The sequence below is a fragment of the Beta vulgaris genome, chromosome 1 (assembly GCF_026745355.1).
Source record: "Beta vulgaris subsp. vulgaris cultivar EL10 chromosome 1, EL10.2, whole genome shotgun sequence".
Lineage (NCBI taxonomy): Eukaryota > Viridiplantae > Streptophyta > Magnoliopsida > Caryophyllales > Amaranthaceae > Beta > Beta vulgaris.
The window spans coordinates 33316628-33334911 of NC_079202.1; the positions used below are offsets into that span (position 1 = coordinate 33316628).

An 18284-nucleotide genomic window follows, 5' to 3' on the forward strand; every position below is an offset into this window, starting at 1 on the left:
AGTTGACCCAAGTGGCGAAGTCAACCCGAAGGATGGCTCAAGGCCTCAAGCCAAACCAATACTACCTGTTGTCGATTTATCCCGACCCAAGTTATGATGAAAACCAACTTAATCCAATCCAACTCAAATCGATGTCGGATTAAGCCGACTCAAATCCTTCTGAAAGTCAGTTTGAGCCGACCCAAGTCCATCTGGTGCATGCTTTAGCAAACACAAGTCCTTCCAAGAGCCGAATTGTTCCGACCCCTATCAATCCGGCGCCGGGTTGAGTCGATCCAAGTCCTGCCGAGAGCTAATTTGTTCTGACCCATGTCCTTGCGATAGCCGATTTGTCCCGGTCCAAGTCCATCCAAGAGCTGACTGGGACTGGCTTCACCTTATTCCCATATCCACCCAAATTCACCCAACCCAACCACCAACAAACCCAACCCCATCTGTGAGCTCCTTCACCTAGTTGGGCCCGACTCAAGGACACACAAACCCACACACATCTGACCCACATGCCATATTTACTCCAATTATTCCGACCTAAACATTCCGACCAGTGGCGGATTATAAGTGGGGCGGGCAGGGCCTGGCCCCCCTTAGCTTAAAATAAATTCTACCAACTGCAAGAAAATAAATGAAATCTACCTTGGGACAGTGGTAAGAGACACGGAGTAATTCACTGTAGGTACAAGGCTCGAATCTCGCGACCGACAATCAACTTAATGTGCATTACTTCTTGCTCTTCCAACAATCATCTTTTTAAATGTCTTGACTGATCTTTGGGATGTAAGTGGCCTTTTTATGTTATAAGTCTTTTTTCATCAAAAAACTTATGCTCTATATTTGTTGCTATGGGGGCTCTAATTATATAATATATATTTTCTTTCATGTATTCAAACAAGGCCTTTTTTTCTCCCAAGTGTTAGGCTTACTATATTCTTTGTACACATTAATGATAGTATATATAAACTTTCATATGCTTCGTTTAGTGTTTTTATTCAACATTTAAAATGTTACATTAAAACTTTTGATTTGTTTACTCGTCCCCTTGTAAAATAGTTGGTCAAGATCCGCCACTGATTCTGACTTAGGTTGGGTCAATCCAAACCCACCAGTGACACAGATAGAGGGTGTCAACCGCCAACCGTGTATAGACACGCGAGTCAGCTGTAATTTTACTCAAAAACATTCTTAGCATACTGCACACACAGAAAACCGAACCTGGCCACGGCTAATCTACACAAAAATCCAGCAAAAGTGACCTAAAACTATGTGATTCGTTATTTGTTTGTTGTATCTACTATTTAGATTAGAGAAGTGAAAGAGAGATGTTCTGGAGGGAAAGAGAAAGAGAGAGCAGGGATAATAATGGCGGTCCACCCATCGGCATGGTCCGCGTCCTAGTTGTCGGAGATTCTGGTGAACTTTTTATTACCAAGTTGTTTATTTTCACACTTTGATTTATGAATTGTTCTTCATTTCGCTTCGCAGTAAAATACTTTTTTTTTCCCCTTTTATTTTATTTATGGTGTTTGTGTTTGGTTTATACTTTATAGCTTGTTTATCATTGGGAATACTTGGGAAAGAAGCGGTGAAAGAAGTTTTGATTATCTCAAGATTTATGCTCCAAGTTTAGTCATGATAGATGGTTGCCTAAGGCTATGATAATGAATCTACATGTGAGTTTATAGATAATACAGTACAACAACAAAAACAACAAAAACAACAAAGTCTTGCTTCTAAAATGATTTGGGGTCAGCTAACATGAATCGTCGTGACAAATTAAGTAGTAAAAGAAAGGCATAAGATAGAGATAATAGAGTAGTTGCTAAGAAAAATCTGAAGATTACAAGGTAGTTTTTCATTAAGGCTCCGTTTGGTTAAAAACAGAATCTTCTCGATGAGAAAAAAAAAAGACATTTGAAGATAACTATTTCTTTGTTTAGTTCCATGTATGGAGAGTTAGAGAGAAAAGGAGGAATGGAAATGGAAATGGATTGGGACATGATGGCAGGGGTTAGGGAAAGGGGAAGGTAAGGAATAGGGAAGAATATTGGTGCCTCTTCATTTAAGAATAGAAATGTTTTCCACTATTGGCTCCGTTTGGTAGGGCGTAAAACATTTTCAGTGTAAAATGATTTTCATGGAAAACAATTTACAATGTAAAACACAATTCCAAAATTAGTTTTCCGTTGTTTGGTTCCATGTAAGAAAAATGATGAAATGAAAGGAAAATGAAAGGGAAAGTAAGAAGGTAGTGAGAGGAATGTACAAGAGAGATAAGGAAAACAGTTTCCCTTCATTTTGAATGGAAAATGGTTTTCCATCATTGTGAGAGTTATTTTACCCTAAGGGAAAATGGTTTTACACTCTTTTGCCAACCAAACAATGTAAAACTGAAAATAGAGGAAAACAATTTTCACATTTTACGCCCTACCAAACGGAGCCTATGTGGGGAATTATTTTCCTCCATTTAGGGAAACTGTTTTCTACCCCTTACACAAACCAAACAAAGGGAAATAGGAAAACCACATTTCTTGGCAAATATTTTTGAAACTCTCAATAAGTAAGCCTTTTCATCTTACCACCTTCGCCTGATGTGGGGTTCAATTGGGTATCTCAGATCCTATAAACTTTACATGTATGCAGTGTAGTAAAGTTGGTGTATATGATTGCTGTGGCCCTTCTCTGGCTATTAATAATTTGATCCTTCCTATGATGTTAATATATGAAAGGCATAATTTTTAGGAGGTTACAAGAAATTTTAATGATGTCGAAATTGGGAAAGTCAGGAAATGGCAGCTTATGCTATCTTTTCTTAGAGTTGGAAACTTTATGCTATGAGACTTAGATCATGAATATAGCCACTATATTACAATTGTCTCCTTCCTGTTTTGATGATAAAAGTGAGTTTTGACTTTTGAGTTAGAGTAAGATATGGGCTTCTTATTGTGTTTTACTGGTTGTTTCATGATTGCCTTGTCTGTTTAGATTCAAACTTGCACATGTAGATAGATACTCCCTCCATTTTTTTTAATTGCTAAATTTTTACTTGTTTCTTTCTAATTGCTACATTGTTTAGACTTTCCTAATTTGGGGTACTTGGCCCAGCAAAAAGTAATACTATTATATTCATTTTTCCTCTTTTTCCTTTTCAAAATACTATTTTTTTTAACTTTCCCCCCTTATTTTACATTAAATGGGTCAAAAAGTATCCTCCAAAAAGCTTGAAAGTGACATTGCCTAGACTCTTGTGCATAACACAATGTAGCAATTCAAAAGATACGGAGGGAGTTTGAGTGCTCTATGAAAATAAAGGGCAGTATCTAACAAGTGATGATAGTACACCTTTTGCCGTTATCATAGTATTTTCTTTAAATAAGCTGCGTTGCTTGTGTATTTTTTAAAAAACTTCAAATTTGATGATTGGCAGGTGTGGGCAAGACTTCACTTGTGCATCTCATTGTAAATGGTTCTGCTGTAGCACGTCCTTCTCAAACGGTTGGATGTATGGTTTCAGTTAAGGTGCACTTGATGTTATTTTTTGTGTTCTAGGTGAAATAGAACAGTGATACATTTGTTTAGTAGCCGCTCTTCATAATTTTGAATTAGACAAATCTTTCCTATTGTAGGAAAAGTAGCCTAGAAGCAGGTAGTGCACCTCCTGGCTTTATGTAGCAACTTTTTCCACCTGCTTGAGATCATTTTCTTCCTTTGGTGCAGCATATTACTTATAGAAGTTCTGCAAGCTCTTCAAACGGCTTGGAGGGGGATGTAGAGAGAGATTTCTTTGTGGAGCTTTGGGATGTTTGTGGGCATGAACGCTACAAAGATTGCAGATCTCATTTCTATTCACAAGTTAATGGTGAGCTATGAATTCTCTTATAGCATTCAACAAGGAGCATCAAACTTTTGGGGTTTAGAGAAAGTATGACAATCCAGCACTTATAAGTCCTTGGTACCCTCAGTCAAAATTCAAAAGCAACAATTTGTTGGTTACTCGTGTGTTTTTGTTAATGCATCTAGATTTATAAGAAAGAACAAATCTCAAAAGATGCTCATGCTTTAATATACTCTGAAAACCACAAATCGTGTGATTATATAGTACTTCTAAAGGCAAGTTGACCTAATTTTATGTATTGTAACCTGTTAAGGTGAAAAAGCATTTCTATCAACACTAAATTAGAATGTAAGTACTTCAATCTCTTGTCTAGTTATCTTTATGTTATGGGGAAGGTGAAACTTAATTGTGTAGTTAAACCTTCTGAAATTGGTGAATAATAGTGCAATTGCAATAGCAATTGCAATTGCAATCGCAGGAGTATCAATTTTCATTTGTGTTTTGCTTAATAGATAGTGTATAACATTAGGATCAATTAATGACATCTAAATCACTAGCTCTGATATTAATATACAATTGGCTAGATTATATTATGTTGATGTATGTTTGAGTTTGCTGATTCAAGTATCTTAAAATTTTAAATTTTGTAGATTGCTTAAGTGTTTACTAGACCTACCTTCTAAAGAAACACGTGTTCACTAACAGAAGTGGTTTCCAATATGTACAAAATGAAGCTCCTGTGTGTTGGATTTACTTTTGGGTTTTCCAAGGATTTTTAGGGGGTGATTGCCTGATTGGTGATTCAATTTCTGTTTTGTGGAGTTCCATGACGGTCACAGGAAAGACCATTTATATCTGTAGTATTACACTAGTCCTCAAGGATTAAACTACAGAGATCAGGACTGCTGCGCAGCTCGTTCTATTTCTTGGAGGATAGCTTTGGTGGAACATCTAACTCAACTATAATAATAAGAAAGTTCAGGAACATAAGCACTGATTGATGCCTGCTTGCAGCTTGTTTGTCTCCTGTGTTGCACTTAACCTGGGTTTGCTGCTTCTGCTTCTGCTTCACACTTTACTGCAGCTGGTCGAACCAATGTATCCATAAATCCATATTTTTTACATATTGAATGAAACAGCCGACAGTTTCTCTTGTACCCATAATTATAGGCAATATTTTTCAATGTGTTGAAGTGGAGGCGTGTTTGGACACATCTTATTGATGAAAATGTTGTATATTGAAAAAAAACTGCAGGAACATTTTAGATTCCTCGTTAGGCCTTTGCTTGATAATTTTGTTATTGCTGTTTCTTGTGACAAACAGGCTATTTTGATTATTTGGTTTAAATCTGAGTGATATTCAAACTATAGAGGCTTGGTAATGTCTCCTTATAAGTGTAGCTCTTGTGGGTTCCTAAATGAATTTCCTGATGTATGGCATTATACTAATTTAGTAGAATTGAAATGCAGAGTCTTGGAAGTCCAGAAAACACCACATATATGGAGGGAGACTTCTTTTAGTTACATATGTTACTATGCATCTATTTATGTGAAAGGAGAACTTATGAAACTTGTATAATAGGTTCAGTTTTTCAAGTTGTATTGTAGGGGAAAACTGTTACCTGATGGTTCATGCTTCTATCCTCCATGAAAATACTTTGCAGGTATCATCTTTGTTTATGATCTCTCCCAGAGGAAGACAAAAACAGGCCTTCAGAAATGGGCTGCTGAGATTGCTGCAAATGGGACATTTTCGGCACCTCTAGCATCTGGCGGGCCCTACGGGCTTCCTGTCCCCTATATTGTTGTCAGCAACAAAGCAGATATTGCAGCAAAGGAGAGTGAAAGAGGCAGCAGCGGTAATCTTGTTGATGCTGCAAGGCAATGGGTTGAGAAGCAAGGTCTGCTTTCATCAAGTGAGGACCTTCCCCTGACTGCAAGTTTTCCTGGAAATTCAGCTCTCATTGCTGTAAGAACTGAAAACTTTGGTTGAAAGTGGCTAATACTGATTTATTGTATTTTATGTGACAACACGTTGCTTCATTCTCGAGTACAACACGGGGGGGATCCTTGGGAGAAATGAAGATGCGTACTTCATGAAAGAGTATAAAATGCTTACCCAGTCAAAGCGATTATTGCATATCCCTGGAACAAGTGAGATGCTTGCAATTAAAGAGTGTAAAATGATGGTATGCTATCTAAGTATCTAGTGTAAGCTATACTTCATACTCTCCCAAATCCCAATAAATCTTGACAAACTACATATAATATTAGATTGCCATAGTTTTACATAGGATGAGCTTATAATTGAGGTACTTGATTAAACTATTGCTGCTGCTCCTTTTGACATAAGAGGAAAGTGTAGTGCCTTTTTGGTTCTTATGTTTTACTTTAGGATAGAATAATTGTCTAAAAATCAATATCATGTAAATGTGGAAATTTCTCCCTGACCTCAAAAGTTGTTTAAAGTGTTTGTGCAAAGTGATGCAAGTCACTTTCAGAATACTTAATATGTAAAATTATATTTTACATTGAAAATAGTAAAGCAAAACAATTGAAAAATAAACTATAGACCTCTTTTAGTTCCCACTTTATGACCATGCTTTCCCACTGTTAGGCTTTAGGCATCGATGGTAGGATGGTGAAATCTGTTTATGATGGGAGACACTGCTAGTAAGAGTTGCTTGTGACTTTTTTTTTTGGAAAAACTCATACTTCTGTCATTTTGCTAATGCTTGCATTATTCTAAATGGCACGAAGTTTTAGTAGAGAGAAAGGACCCACCCCCACCAACTCTAAACTGTCGTTCCCCGTGTTGGCCCTCCTACTAGGCACGTTTTGTAGTGTGCCAAGGTTGGTGGATTGGTTTTCTTGTTGGTGCCCTAGTTACTAAGAGATGCGCTTCTTCGTGAAGGAGATGAACAAGCTGAAGGAGAACTCTGGATGTTTTGCTTGGCTGTAGTGTGGGCTATCAGGCTGGGGCGAGGCTTCAAGGGTTGGACTTTAATGTTGGGCTCGTGCCTGGTTGGGTGTTGCGAGTTCAAGGTGGGCTTTTAAATTTGCTATCAGTGCAGGGGAAGACCTAGCAAAGAAGGGTAGCTTATATTTACAGGTAAGAAGATCGCAGGGGGAATGCATGGGCTGGTGCACTTGTGATCCTGTGATAGTGGGCTCAGACACTTGCAAGGGATGAGGCATTGGTCCACATGGAGGCACACTCACCAAATACTAACAGTAGTCAGTTCAGTAACGATATTAATGAAGCCTTGGGCTTATCTGTTTGCAAGTGATATCCTGTTGCTAAATGGTGGCTTGACATTACGACAAATTCACATTGGATGTTAGACATTTGTGTGCCATCTCTAAGCATCATTTAGGGTTTCTTCAAAAAAGCGTAATTTAGGGACAATTTTGGAAGACCAAGGGCTCTATAATTAATGTTTTTGAAGACTTTGGTGTTTAGACTCTAAGCCCATAAGTTGTCCTTTTGTATTCACAAGTCCTTTTTGTTTGAAATGTCATTCAGCATTAAAGAATGGAGAAATTCTAGGTGTGTACATCCACCACCAGGACACTACGATGTAACCCCCCCCCCCCCCTCTCTCTTTCTGCCACCAACCACCATCTAAAATGAAAATAGAAACAGTTACAGAAAATGACAAGTTATTAGAAGTTATGAAACATGAAATGGCTTGAATACCCACTCAATCTAGATGTTGGGAGAGTTTAAAGTCAGAGCCCCTATTTTGAAGATAAGGGGGTGGAAGCTCAACTCCTTTATTGAGCTCCAATATGATTCTCACAGTGTGTTTCGAAAGGGAGTGGAGGGAAGAAAAATGAAGGTGAGGGTAGGAAAAGATTGAGCTTCCATTTGCTTCCAAAATTTTCTGTTAGGGGAAGGATTTGACTTATTAAAAGGGGAAGGAAGGATCCCTCCAATTCTTTCTCTTCCCTTTCCCTGTGTCATACCCAAATAAGAGTAGTAATGAATCTCACATTGCCTCCAAATCTACCAATATACACGTACTGTTAATCTTTGAGGTCTAAAATGACTTGCAAGAGGTTGTATATGTGATCTAGTTTACTTGAGAACCTTATGGATGTCGGACAAAGACTTACTGCACTAATGCTTTCCCATACTGATATTTACCATCATCACTTTCTTCGGAATATTGCAGCATTTCCTTCTTCATTACTTCTGTTTACATCTCAATTTGAGGAGGTATTTATTAGAAAGGCGCACTTCATCATCGCTTCTTCTAGATATGTTAGCACAGTGACTTGCTGAAAATTAATTCTACGATCATATCATCATACTATGATTGCGTGTTCTTTTTGCCGATGACGTGCTTATCAAGCATACATTCTAAATAGATCTTGTTTTCATTTGAGATCGTGTAGGCTGCCAAAGATGCAAGATTTGACAAGGAAGCTCTGATGAAGTTTTTTCATTTGGTATCTTCCTTGAACTTTTATCTTAATTGTTTTATCTGATCATGTTGCACTTGGAGTTTTTTTTTAATCTTTTTTTTTACAGTTGATCAGGAGGAGATACTTTGCTGATGAAGTACCTGCACCATCTCCTTGGTCTTTCACATCTCAAAGAACTAGTCAGCGCTCAACTGATATTTCAAGTGATGATGATCTTCTACACCCATCAGCAAGGTGTGTTTCATTGGACTCTGCACCTATAGTGTGTCTATCACGAAAAAGAAAAATAGCAGCTGGTTGAAGATTGTCAAATTTCTTCTATGAAATATGATATCTTTTCTAAGGAGATAACATAATAGCTATCTGAAAGTGGTGATTAGAATTTGTAAATGCAAGTCTTGCCAAATTCCCTATCAGTGGTGCTATCTAACTTTGGAATAAATATATGTTGGGCATTACATCTGAAAAGGTGGACTCGTAAAGTTTTGCAAAAACAAATTCCTATGAAAGGTGAAGCATCTGAATGGAAATGTTTTGTTCTGGCATGAAATTTGGTGCGGGGATCAACCCGTTACAGCTTAATGTCCAGATTTGGTCAGAATTGCTTTTCTTAAAAAGGCTAATATTTCAGAACGCAAGTGTTGGTGCAGAATAGTAATCAAAAGCATTGTAAATTGTAGTGCGGAATAGTAATTAGAAGCATTAGATGTTCTTACGAGTGATTTTGTTCATTTTGAAAAAGACTTTGATTTGTTTGGTTTAATGTTGCTACATTGGGGTTTGGAGCATACTATTAACTATTTTACTAGTTTCATAACAGTGTTACTTTCATGTGCTTATTAATCTGGCAATGTGCTGTGCTAAGAATGCTGCATGTATCAGCTTTTCAGATTTGGTATTGCCACTATGATTGATTATAGCTCCTTCCAATTGTTAGGAGAAAAATTGGTGATTGTTCCTTCTATCCTGCATGTGTCTGGTAGCTTATTGAAAATATTTAAATGTCTGCATAGACTGTTCTTTTGGCGTGTTCAATGGTTTTCTGTGATTGGAAATCTTACCACCACACTATATAATCCTAACACCAGAGTGTGATGTGTGTCCCAAGCTGGATGTTCATAATGTTAATTTTCCAGGAGGCCTTTTTTTCTTCTTGTTGTAGCAATATTACTAGTATATATTTAGGGAATAGTGGAGAAGCTAAAAGCATCAACAATTTTAATTTCGGTTGTGCCTTGTTGCTTGGTTAAATTCATTGTATGCATCATCTTATAGTTTCATTGATTGGTATTTGGAAAACAGAGATACATTTAGTTGGTTAAATATTCTTCTGGCGTGGTGCAGTTACAGAAGGAGGTTAATTCAGTCTTCTTTTGTTTAACCATTGTTGATTTCACAGATATGGAGTTGCTTTTCAGTGTGTAAGAGACATTTGTGGCATGTGCTAGTTCTATTAATCTTCTAAAGGCTTGGGTACCAGACCATTGTACTTTCAAGTTGACGTTGAATATAGTTATTTGAGAACTATTACCTGTTCCATGATTTCAAGTAGTTGTTACTCTGTTACTATCATTAACAAACCTTTGATTTCTGGGTGTACTCTGCAGGTTAAGCAGCAATATGTACAACCATGACGTCCATCCTCCTCTTCCAGCTCAACGTAATCTTCCACCTCCTCCAACTTTGTACCCTCAGCAACCTGTGTCCAATTCCGAGAACTATGGCTTCCCAAGAATCTATCAAAATATTTCGTCAGAGTTCAGTTACTCCAAGTCTAAGCGAACTGATATCGACGTCTGATTATTGGGGAAGCTCACAGCATATTTAGCTTGAACATCCTTGGCCCCTTTAGACTGCGTAGGTGAAAAGTGCCAAATTAATTGTTGGTTATCCTGTTTGTCCGAGTATAATAACCTTAATTACCTGATAGTATCTTTCTTGAGATAGACTGCTGGATGATTCGGAGGGCGAATAGAAGATAGATGAGCAAGACAAATTCTTTGTCTGTGTGTGACTGGGCATTGTTTGTATGTATATCACAGAATGATAGGGCTGATGTACAGAAAAGGTCACTTTAATTTTAATGAAGGTTACTAATTTGTCATTTGTTTCTGTATAGAAAGTTCGAGTATAGGTTTGGTACTTGCCCTTGACTACCTGTTTGGTATGTAAATAATAAATGGTAATATCTAAATAGTAAGCGGTAATAAATGCAAGGAAGGATGTAAACAAAGTCACATGTCAATAGTCATGATAATGTTGAAGGACATGAACAAAGTCATATGTCAATAGTCATGATAATGTAAATGGACATGAGTTATATCTTTTGTGTATATGGGTAAATGATAGTGAAGATAATCGTAAAGATCTACGTTCATTCTTTTAGTAATCTAAATCTTTCTAATGGTAGAAATAAAAAATATATGAAAGGAAAACACAAGTTCGCTTTCCTCCCTTTTTCCAAACAAAACTATAAATCATAATTAGGTTTCTAAATTTCTAAGCTAAATAGTATGAAGGGAAAAAGAAAGGGATATCATTTGCTTTTATCCGACGTCACTGCAAGATTGCAAATTTAGAAGCTCAGTCTGGAACTTTTGAAGTCATCCCATTCTTATGTGTTTCCTTAGAAAGTTTTAACCTTTCTATATTGTGTTCTTTTGTTTCTTCTAGTAACTATTAAAAAGTTATTTTAGTGAGAGTTCAAAGTATGAAAAGGATATGAAACATTCACGAGCATGTATAATGGTAATGACTCTCCAATAAACTTCATTTCTCTCTTCAAGCTATTCTCAAAAATATATCTAAATCACACAATTACAATAAAACTTTTAAAGAGTTCTCTATTGTATATTTCACTATGTAATGGTCCCCGTGCCAGTTAAGAAAACTCATTCCTTTTGTGCCATGTGTCACCAATTGATTGGTTGAGGTAATGGAGAATCATTTCCCATATCTACCAAATGGTATCTCCTCCAAAAGACGTTTTCATGGAGATACATTCAAGACACGCCTAAGAGTCCATTGTTGAATAAAAAGTAGCTCTCTATTTTCTCTCTCCTTAACTAGTTGGAAAGGCCTTCCAAGAGCCCTATTGTACATAATCAAAAGAGAGAAAACAAAGAGAGCCAACATTTTCCTCTTCTTATATGCTCCTGTTTCATCATTCCTGGTAACAACTACCCGCCAATTCAAGAAAATTTTGATGTGTAAACCAACCTTACACACAAAGTGAGTCTGCCCAAGCCCAAGTATATCATCAGCAAGTGCTAATTGAAGGCTTCTTTTGCTTACTTAGACCACTTCAAATGAGCAAGTATATTATGAACAGCAATTTCTTTAAGAGGAATCCTCCTCTAAATACCCCTCACTTGGTAAATTCAAACTCTTAACCTTGAGGTCATAACAAATGAGCCAACCCAAACTTGGTATATTGTAAACAAGAAATAGTATGGAATATTCCTACTATTTTCTTCTGTAAAACAAAACAAAATTTTCCTACCTCTAATTACACTCGTATGCATAAATCATAATATAAATATGTTGCATTTGCTTGGGTGCGAGGAGGCACTTGTACCAGCATTGCTTTGCCTACCTAAAAGCGTTAGAATGGCTCATAGACTGCAACATAACTACAATTCTCAAGACAAATTGCTTCTTCCAATTTGGTAAGTTTTTGCAGGAATGTAATGACACAATGCTGACCAATGTACTTGAGATCAAATGAAGAATATCCCACATTCAACAACTTGCATACAGCTAGATAATGGTGTATTGTTCGCAAAGTCAACAAACATGTACAGCTCAGCCACGCCTTATATAGCATATGCAGAGAGTCAGTTTGGTTCATGAGTAATATGTTCTTCAAGTTCCACAAGTTTGATAATTTAAGAACAGTTTCACAACTTCTTAAGGATCAGAGTTATGAACCATAAATTTTACTTGAGCGAAACCAATGTACTTTTGACAAAGCACCTAATCACTTCAAACTCATAAAACTAACATGACAAGAGTGTACAAAATATAGAGAAAATTGAACTTTCACTCAAATATACCAATTCTTCCTCTGGTACACGTGAAATTTGATTTGAAATACATGAATTATTGGTATAAAATAAGTATTGCAGAGCAGAAAAAGAGGGTTGAAATGGTAACAAGGTTTATTAACACCAACCACGACTCTTGAGAAAGTCCTTTGTTCTCTTCCTCATGCGAGTAAAGATAATGACAGCACAGGTAAGAACCCATGGAGGGATTCTCATACCCTTCAAGTTAAATTTTTCAGCCCACGCAGGAGTTTCAGTCACCACAACAGCTATTAAGATTGTCATGATGGCCACACCAACAATTATTCTCGTAACAGGTTTGATCGTTGAGTCCTACAAAGACAACATTAATGGATCATTTTTAGTGTTCATAACATGTTAAATAAGTCCAAGAAAACTCGACAAGCATAAAACAAAAGCAGTAATCCAGAATCAAACAAACTAACAGATGCGCAAAACAGAACATAAAAGAAAAATGAAACCTTGGGTTGGCCGTCGATGTAAATAACGGAGCCATCTTTATAAGGAAGCATAGATCGACCATTCTTAGGATGAAAGCGAATAGGAACAGTGCGACCTCCATGATTAGGATTAAAAGCGTAAATAGACTTGAATCCATACTGTTCCAATATATCCTTCACTTCAAGTTGGTCTTGGTCCCAACCACCGAGCGCTGATTGCCGCACATCAATCGGACCTTTTCCTTCCCGATATACGTGGAGCTCTACCTCTGCTACCTTCGTTCGCACGGATCGCCGATTCTCAGCTGACTTTTCTGCTTCTGTTGTTGTTGTTGTTGTTGTTGTTGCTGTTGTTGTTGTTGAGTTCAGGAGAGGGGTGCTTTCATCTTCATCGATTTCTGAGTGGGGTTTTTTCAGTAATTGATTGTCTTCCATTGCTGTTTTTTTTTGGGGGTTGTGTATGGGGTTTGGATTTGGGAAAGGAGAAACAACAGGGATTTGTTTGAAACGGAAAGGCAACAATGAATTGATGATATACTATTAATGTTTTTTTATTTTATTTTTTGATAAAGAGAGAAAAATTAGGTTAGTTTTTTAGATAGGATCAACTTAAAGCATCTTTTCAGGTGATAAAGAAGAATATAGGATCGCGGAGTTCAAACCAGCGGTGAGGAGATCGAACTGAATGACCTTTGTGAGTCAGGAAATTCACCCCTTGATTAGTTTCACGGAAACAGTGGTGAATAGAGAATGAGACAGCGTCTTAAAGTCCTTCCCTGCATCCAAAATAATATTAGAAATTTCTCACGGAATTTTCCAAGCATTCTTAAGAGAGTTAATTACTAGGTTATCAACCTCCACAATGAGATGAGAAATTCCTAACGAAAGAGCTACTTTAAGCCTTTCTCTCATGCCCCAAGCTTCAGCTACCGAGATAGAAGTATTATGGTGAAGACTACCTGCACCCATAATGGATATTGCCTTGATCATTACGGATAATAAAACCAAAAGAGGAATCTCCACTACTTCATTACTTTGGAGCCATCAAAGTTAAGTTTGTAAACATTTCTCAGAGGCTTATTCCACCAAACCTCCTTAGAGAGTTTCAAGGGCAAGCTTTTATTAGGAATAGAGAGACTGTCCTCCAAATTATTCGCATGATTCCAGTCTTTCAAGAATCGAACAATGGACATCACAACCTTGGGACCAAAGCCTCTTGAAAGATAATCCTGTTACGCACAAACCAAATATGCCGCCAAATACTGAAAATTTTACAATTTTTCTCTTGATTAAAATTACCCATCGTTCCAGCAATATTCTCACTTAACTAATGACATATTGCTATTAAAATAAGACCTGGCAGGCTAAGGCCCATAATTAAAAATATTATGGGCAAAGGAGCAATCATAAAATAATGATAGTCATCTTCCTTATGAAAATTGCAGAAATCACACTCTTAAGGAAGAAAAACATGGCTTCTTTCAAGGCAATTTTTTGTAGGAAACCCATACATACACACTTTTTCAGATAAAAATCTAATCTTAGGGGGGAAATTACTCTTTCAAATCCAGTCAAAGTTTACTTTCGGGGTACAATGAATACCATAACCTTGTAGTAACTTAGCCTCTGATTGAACTGAGTACTCACCATGGAAAGTTAAACTACACACCAAATTGTATTCCATAGCAGAAGAAGGAATGAATAGACTTTGAATGTTTTATGAGCATATTATGCAAAACGAAGTTCTCCAACTTGGAAACCATAGTTAATGAAGCGTAGAATTATATTTATATGAAGCGTAGAAATGTATTTATATGAGAACAATTTTAATTATTGAATGTAATTGATTATTCATATTTTGACAGTATTAATATTAATTAAATTTTGTACGTTTAATCAAAGATGAGTGGGCGAGACAAAGGCAAAGCAAAGTCTTTGCCTACAGATTCGGGTCATCGTCATCCTCACGATAGAGGAGTGACAATCTCATTGAGGAAGGCTAGAGAGTTGCTTTTCAGGAGCACTCAGTCTTCATCAGGTGCGGAAACGGAGGAAGTACCAGAGATTCCTCCTTTATCCGTTGCATTGCCTACTCCTATTATGGACATTGAGGCATGGAGACCTCACTCACCTTGGAGAGGCAACCCGATGGCGGCGAACGATCAGGAGGCCGGTACTTATTACGATAGTCAGCCGGAGCATCCATCAACGGACGCAGAGGAAGGTCGTCCGTCTCGGGGATGCAAACCACGTACCTCTCGTGGTCGTTTTGCACGTTCTTCAGATGGAGCATCGTGCAATGCTGAGGGATCCGGGAGTAGTAGGTTGGGCAAGAGGAAGGGGACGGAGGAGGACACTTCATGGCTAGTACGTGACGCTAGGCCAGGTGGGCCGTTGGACGGTAGTGTCATACCTAGTTTTGGAGGCCACATAGCGACACACGTGGGCTGGGGAGGATGAGAGGACTATGTTGAAGTGTCATAACCGGGAGAAGACGTGCAGTAAGCTTCAGGCGTGGTACGCTAGCATGACACCCCAGGTTCAGGGGATGATAGATGCTACTAGATTGAGTCACTTGCCTGAGATCATGTTTGATCATTTGGATCAGCCGTTGATCTGTGCGTTTGTCGAGAGGTGGCAGCCCGATACAAACTCTTTCCACCTCCCTTTTGGAGAGATGAGTATCTTGCTACACGATGTCAGTTCTATCCTCCATATCCCATCAGATGGATGGATTACAGGTTACTTTGGTTCATGGGATGACGTGAAGAGTTCACGTGCAGAGCTATTTGGAATGGAGAGAAGCGCCTTTTTGAAGGCGCATTGGTCCCGTGGTGGTGTATTCATTGATTCTTTGATAGAGAGATGTTCTGCTCCGGATCGGAGTCCGACCCACTAGTTTCGAGGTTATTGACCCTCCTTGGTGCCACTCTATTCGTTGATAAGAGTGGTAACCGAGTTCGTCCTTTGCCACTGTCGTTTTTGTCTTGTAGCCCACAGGATGTGAGGCGGTATTCTTGGGGTGCGGCTACACTAGCCTATTTATACAGGCAGCTTGGCATAGCTAGTCGTGCTGATTCAGCCCAGATTTGTGGTTGCCTCACGCTATTGCAGGCATGGATTTACGAGTATTTTCCCATGTTTCGGCCTAACCGCACTAGGAGGATGGTTCCTAGAGGATCTGCTTCGGCACTTTGTTGGGAGGTTCGGCATGAGAACAGGGGGATTGACCGTCTACTGAGTATTCGACAGGCATTGGATCAGACGAACGCCATGCAGCCTGATTGGTTACCTTATGGTATATGTCCGGTATCTGCTTATCCTCGTAGCACGTACTACGGGTGGCTGCGATACTTGGATATCGTTGAGCCGTATATGCCAGACCGTACTTTACGTCAGCTTGGATACATTCAGGAGGTTCCCCATCATATTTTGGAGCCGGAGTCTTGCTATAGGCCTTCTGCTAGGGATAGGTACAGGGTAGACTTCTCATTTATAGCACAGCGACAGACATGGGATTTATTTCCACGTGCTTCACATCTTATGTTGGGTGGTCTGCATAAGGCCCCACTTTCTTCGATGGCGACAGATGCTTACTTGCAGTGGTATGATGCGTACTCCCATCGTTACATCATTAACCCGACTAAGTTGCCAGATGGTGGAGTCGGATCATATTATGTTGAGGGTTTGGTTCCAGATCAGGTATATTATAATGTATTACTTATTAAAATTAAGTGTTGATAAAATTATATTTCAATACTAACTTTATTGTTATATACTACTATATGCAGGTATTAGCTTCGATGTTCGGTATGATGGACCCGTTTCTTGAACGGGACACCAGTGATCTGCCCGATGATTTTCGAGCATTATTTGAGGGACTGTTTGGGTGGTATGAGGCATGGAACCTTACCCGTGGTGTGGATCGACGTCGGAGAATGTAGTCATATTTTGTGTTTTATTTGAACTTATTTTCGATGTAATGAGATTTGTATTTGAGTATTTATTTTTTTTTTCGGCTATAGTGTAACGATTTTATATGAGTATTTATTGTTTTTCAGCTATTTGAGCATTTAGCCGAGCTTATTGAAAACATATTTGAGTATTTTTTGTTCTTTTGTTCGTATACGTGAAAACTATTTATTGAAAACATATCATTCCTTCAACACTATTTATTAATGTAATCACTAACATACGTGAAAACTATCCTTTCATTTAATAGTAGGTATGTACAATGTTAATTACAATAATATGAACTTACAGCTAACTCTAATATTCATTACAATAACAATTACATTACAACTAACACTAATATTCATTACAACTACAGTTTGATAGCGACTTTATATCGACTTTAATTGCTACAATGAACATTCCATAAATTAATCCGGCTAGCATAATAAGTCTCCCATCCAACTACAGTTTGATCTCTCAAACCAAACCATTGTACCGCAATTGGAGGAATCGAGAAATTAGGAGCCATGAATAAGCGGATGTAGTGTTGACTACGTGCTCCAAGGTGTACTATAACAAACTCATAACATGGTCGTGTGACCATGACTGGTGCAGTCAATGGTAGAATAGTGCAGCAACCCCACAAACTACCTGATTCCCCCACTGTAAAGTACATCACAGCGCAATTGTACAATGTAGCAACAGCATACAAATCAGCAATAGACTCCATCCAATGTGCACGACGAGCAGGACCTTGGGTGTGCATGATACGGATTCTCGCTAAATCGACGTACTATCGTCCTCCATAAATAAACTCATAAACTTGTCTCATAGAAATCTCGTTGTAAAGGTGTTGACGAGCGTGTGGCCAACGATCTTCTCCACCATTGAAAGCATCAACAACACACCTGAATCCGCAGTTCCCATCACCTAAGACGTCATTCCACCCAACTATAAAAGGGATGATGATATCGGGTACGTTATCTGTGTAAGGAAATGGATCTGCTCTTCTTTCAAATCTCTCCCGTTCAAATGTTCTTGTCGCATTTGAATCTGTTACATAAATAAGAGTTACGGTTATTTTTGTATATCAAATTGATAAATAACATAACAAATAAGTTTATATATGTGTACCTCCATCTCCACTAGTACGAGTCGTTGTATTTTCTGCACTTGAATATGTTATATAAATACGAGTTAGACAATTCACACAGCAAATATGATTTATTAACATCATATTAAATAAGCCATTGAAGAAGTTAATTGCAGTAAATAGGTGTACCTCCATCTCTAGTAGATCGAGTCATCGTAGTTGTACGAGTACGACTACGAGACCTTGATCTATCCCGGAACTCGCGCTGCGCATGTTCGAAACCACTCGGGTCACGTCTAGTAGATGTTGAACCAGGAGGCCTACCTCTCGTAGAAGTAACTACATGAGGCTCTTGAACTCCCTCATCCTCTGGGTGTAACTGCCGACGAATAAGGTCTGCTATACCCCTCCTAATCGCAGGATCACACTCAGAAAGTTCATCAAGTAATCCCTGAAGGTATTCAACATCC

The 18284-nt window shown here is 38.2% G+C and overlaps 3 protein-coding genes across 4 annotated transcripts; 2 read left to right on the forward strand and 1 right to left on the reverse strand.

Annotated features, from left to right (window-relative positions):
- The first annotated feature begins 1157 nt into the window (after positions 1 to 1157).
- LOC104897802 (hypothetical protein) lies at positions 1158 to 10364 on the forward strand. Of its 2 annotated transcripts, XM_010684758.4 has the most exons (7): positions 1160 to 1407; positions 3422 to 3513; positions 3712 to 3853; positions 5494 to 5798; positions 8231 to 8284; positions 8367 to 8494; positions 9868 to 10364. In XM_010684758.4, exons 1-7 carry the CDS (start codon positions 1317 to 1319, stop codon positions 10058 to 10060), a joined length of 1005 nt encoding a protein of 334 aa, XP_010683060.1. In that variant the 5' UTR covers positions 1160 to 1316; the 3' UTR covers positions 10061 to 10364. The 2 variants fall into 2 exon arrangements, with proteins under 2 accessions (XP_048500419.1, XP_010683060.1); XM_048644462.2 differs by lacking the exon at positions 8231 to 8284 and having other exon boundaries at positions 1158 to 1407.
- Positions 10365 to 12182: 1818 nt separating this feature from the next.
- LOC104897792 (hypothetical protein) lies at positions 12183 to 13369 on the reverse strand. Its single transcript, XM_010684740.4, has 2 exons — positions 12789 to 13369; positions 12183 to 12639 (listed from the first exon to the last, which is right to left on the reverse strand). Exons 1-2 carry the CDS (start codon positions 13200 to 13202, stop codon positions 12424 to 12426), a joined length of 630 nt encoding a protein of 209 aa, XP_010683042.1. The 5' UTR covers positions 13203 to 13369; the 3' UTR covers positions 12183 to 12423.
- Positions 13370 to 14669: 1300 nt separating this feature from the next.
- LOC104898137 (uncharacterized) lies at positions 14670 to 17060 on the forward strand. The gene is made up of 4 exons (XM_057391776.1): positions 14670 to 15153; positions 15376 to 15508; positions 15629 to 16469; positions 16559 to 17060. The coding sequence occupies exons 1-4, from the start codon at positions 14670 to 14672 to the stop codon at positions 16709 to 16711; spliced, it is 1611 nt and encodes a 536-aa protein (XP_057247759.1). The 3' UTR covers positions 16712 to 17060.
- The last annotated feature ends 1224 nt before the right edge of the window (positions 17061 to 18284 follow it).

Coding starts and splice junctions, on each gene's coding strand:
- LOC104897802 (XM_010684758.4), top strand. CDS start 1,317: ATGTTCTGGAGGGAAAGAGAAAGAGAGAGCAGGGATAATAATGGCGGT. Junction 3,514..3,711: donor GATGTATGGTTTCAGTTAAG/GTGCACTTGATG, acceptor CCTTTGGTGCAG/CATATTACTTATAGAAGTTC. Junction 3,854..5,493: donor TTTCTATTCACAAGTTAATG/GTGAGCTATGAA, acceptor AATACTTTGCAG/GTATCATCTTTGTTTATGAT.
- LOC104897792 (XM_010684740.4), bottom strand. CDS start 13,202: ATGGAAGACAATCAATTACTGAAAAAACCCCACTCAGAAATCGATGAA. Junction 12,640..12,788: donor ACATCGACGGCCAACCCAAG/GTTTCATTTTTC, acceptor TTGTCTTTGTAG/GACTCAACGATCAAACCTGT.
- LOC104898137 (XM_057391776.1), top strand. CDS start 14,670: ATGAGTGGGCGAGACAAAGGCAAAGCAAAGTCTTTGCCTACAGATTCG. Junction 15,509..15,628: donor ATCAGATGGATGGATTACAG/GTTACTTTGGTT, acceptor ATTCTTTGATAG/AGAGATGTTCTGCTCCGGAT. Junction 16,470..16,558: donor AGGGTTTGGTTCCAGATCAG/GTATATTATAAT, acceptor TACTATATGCAG/GTATTAGCTTCGATGTTCGG.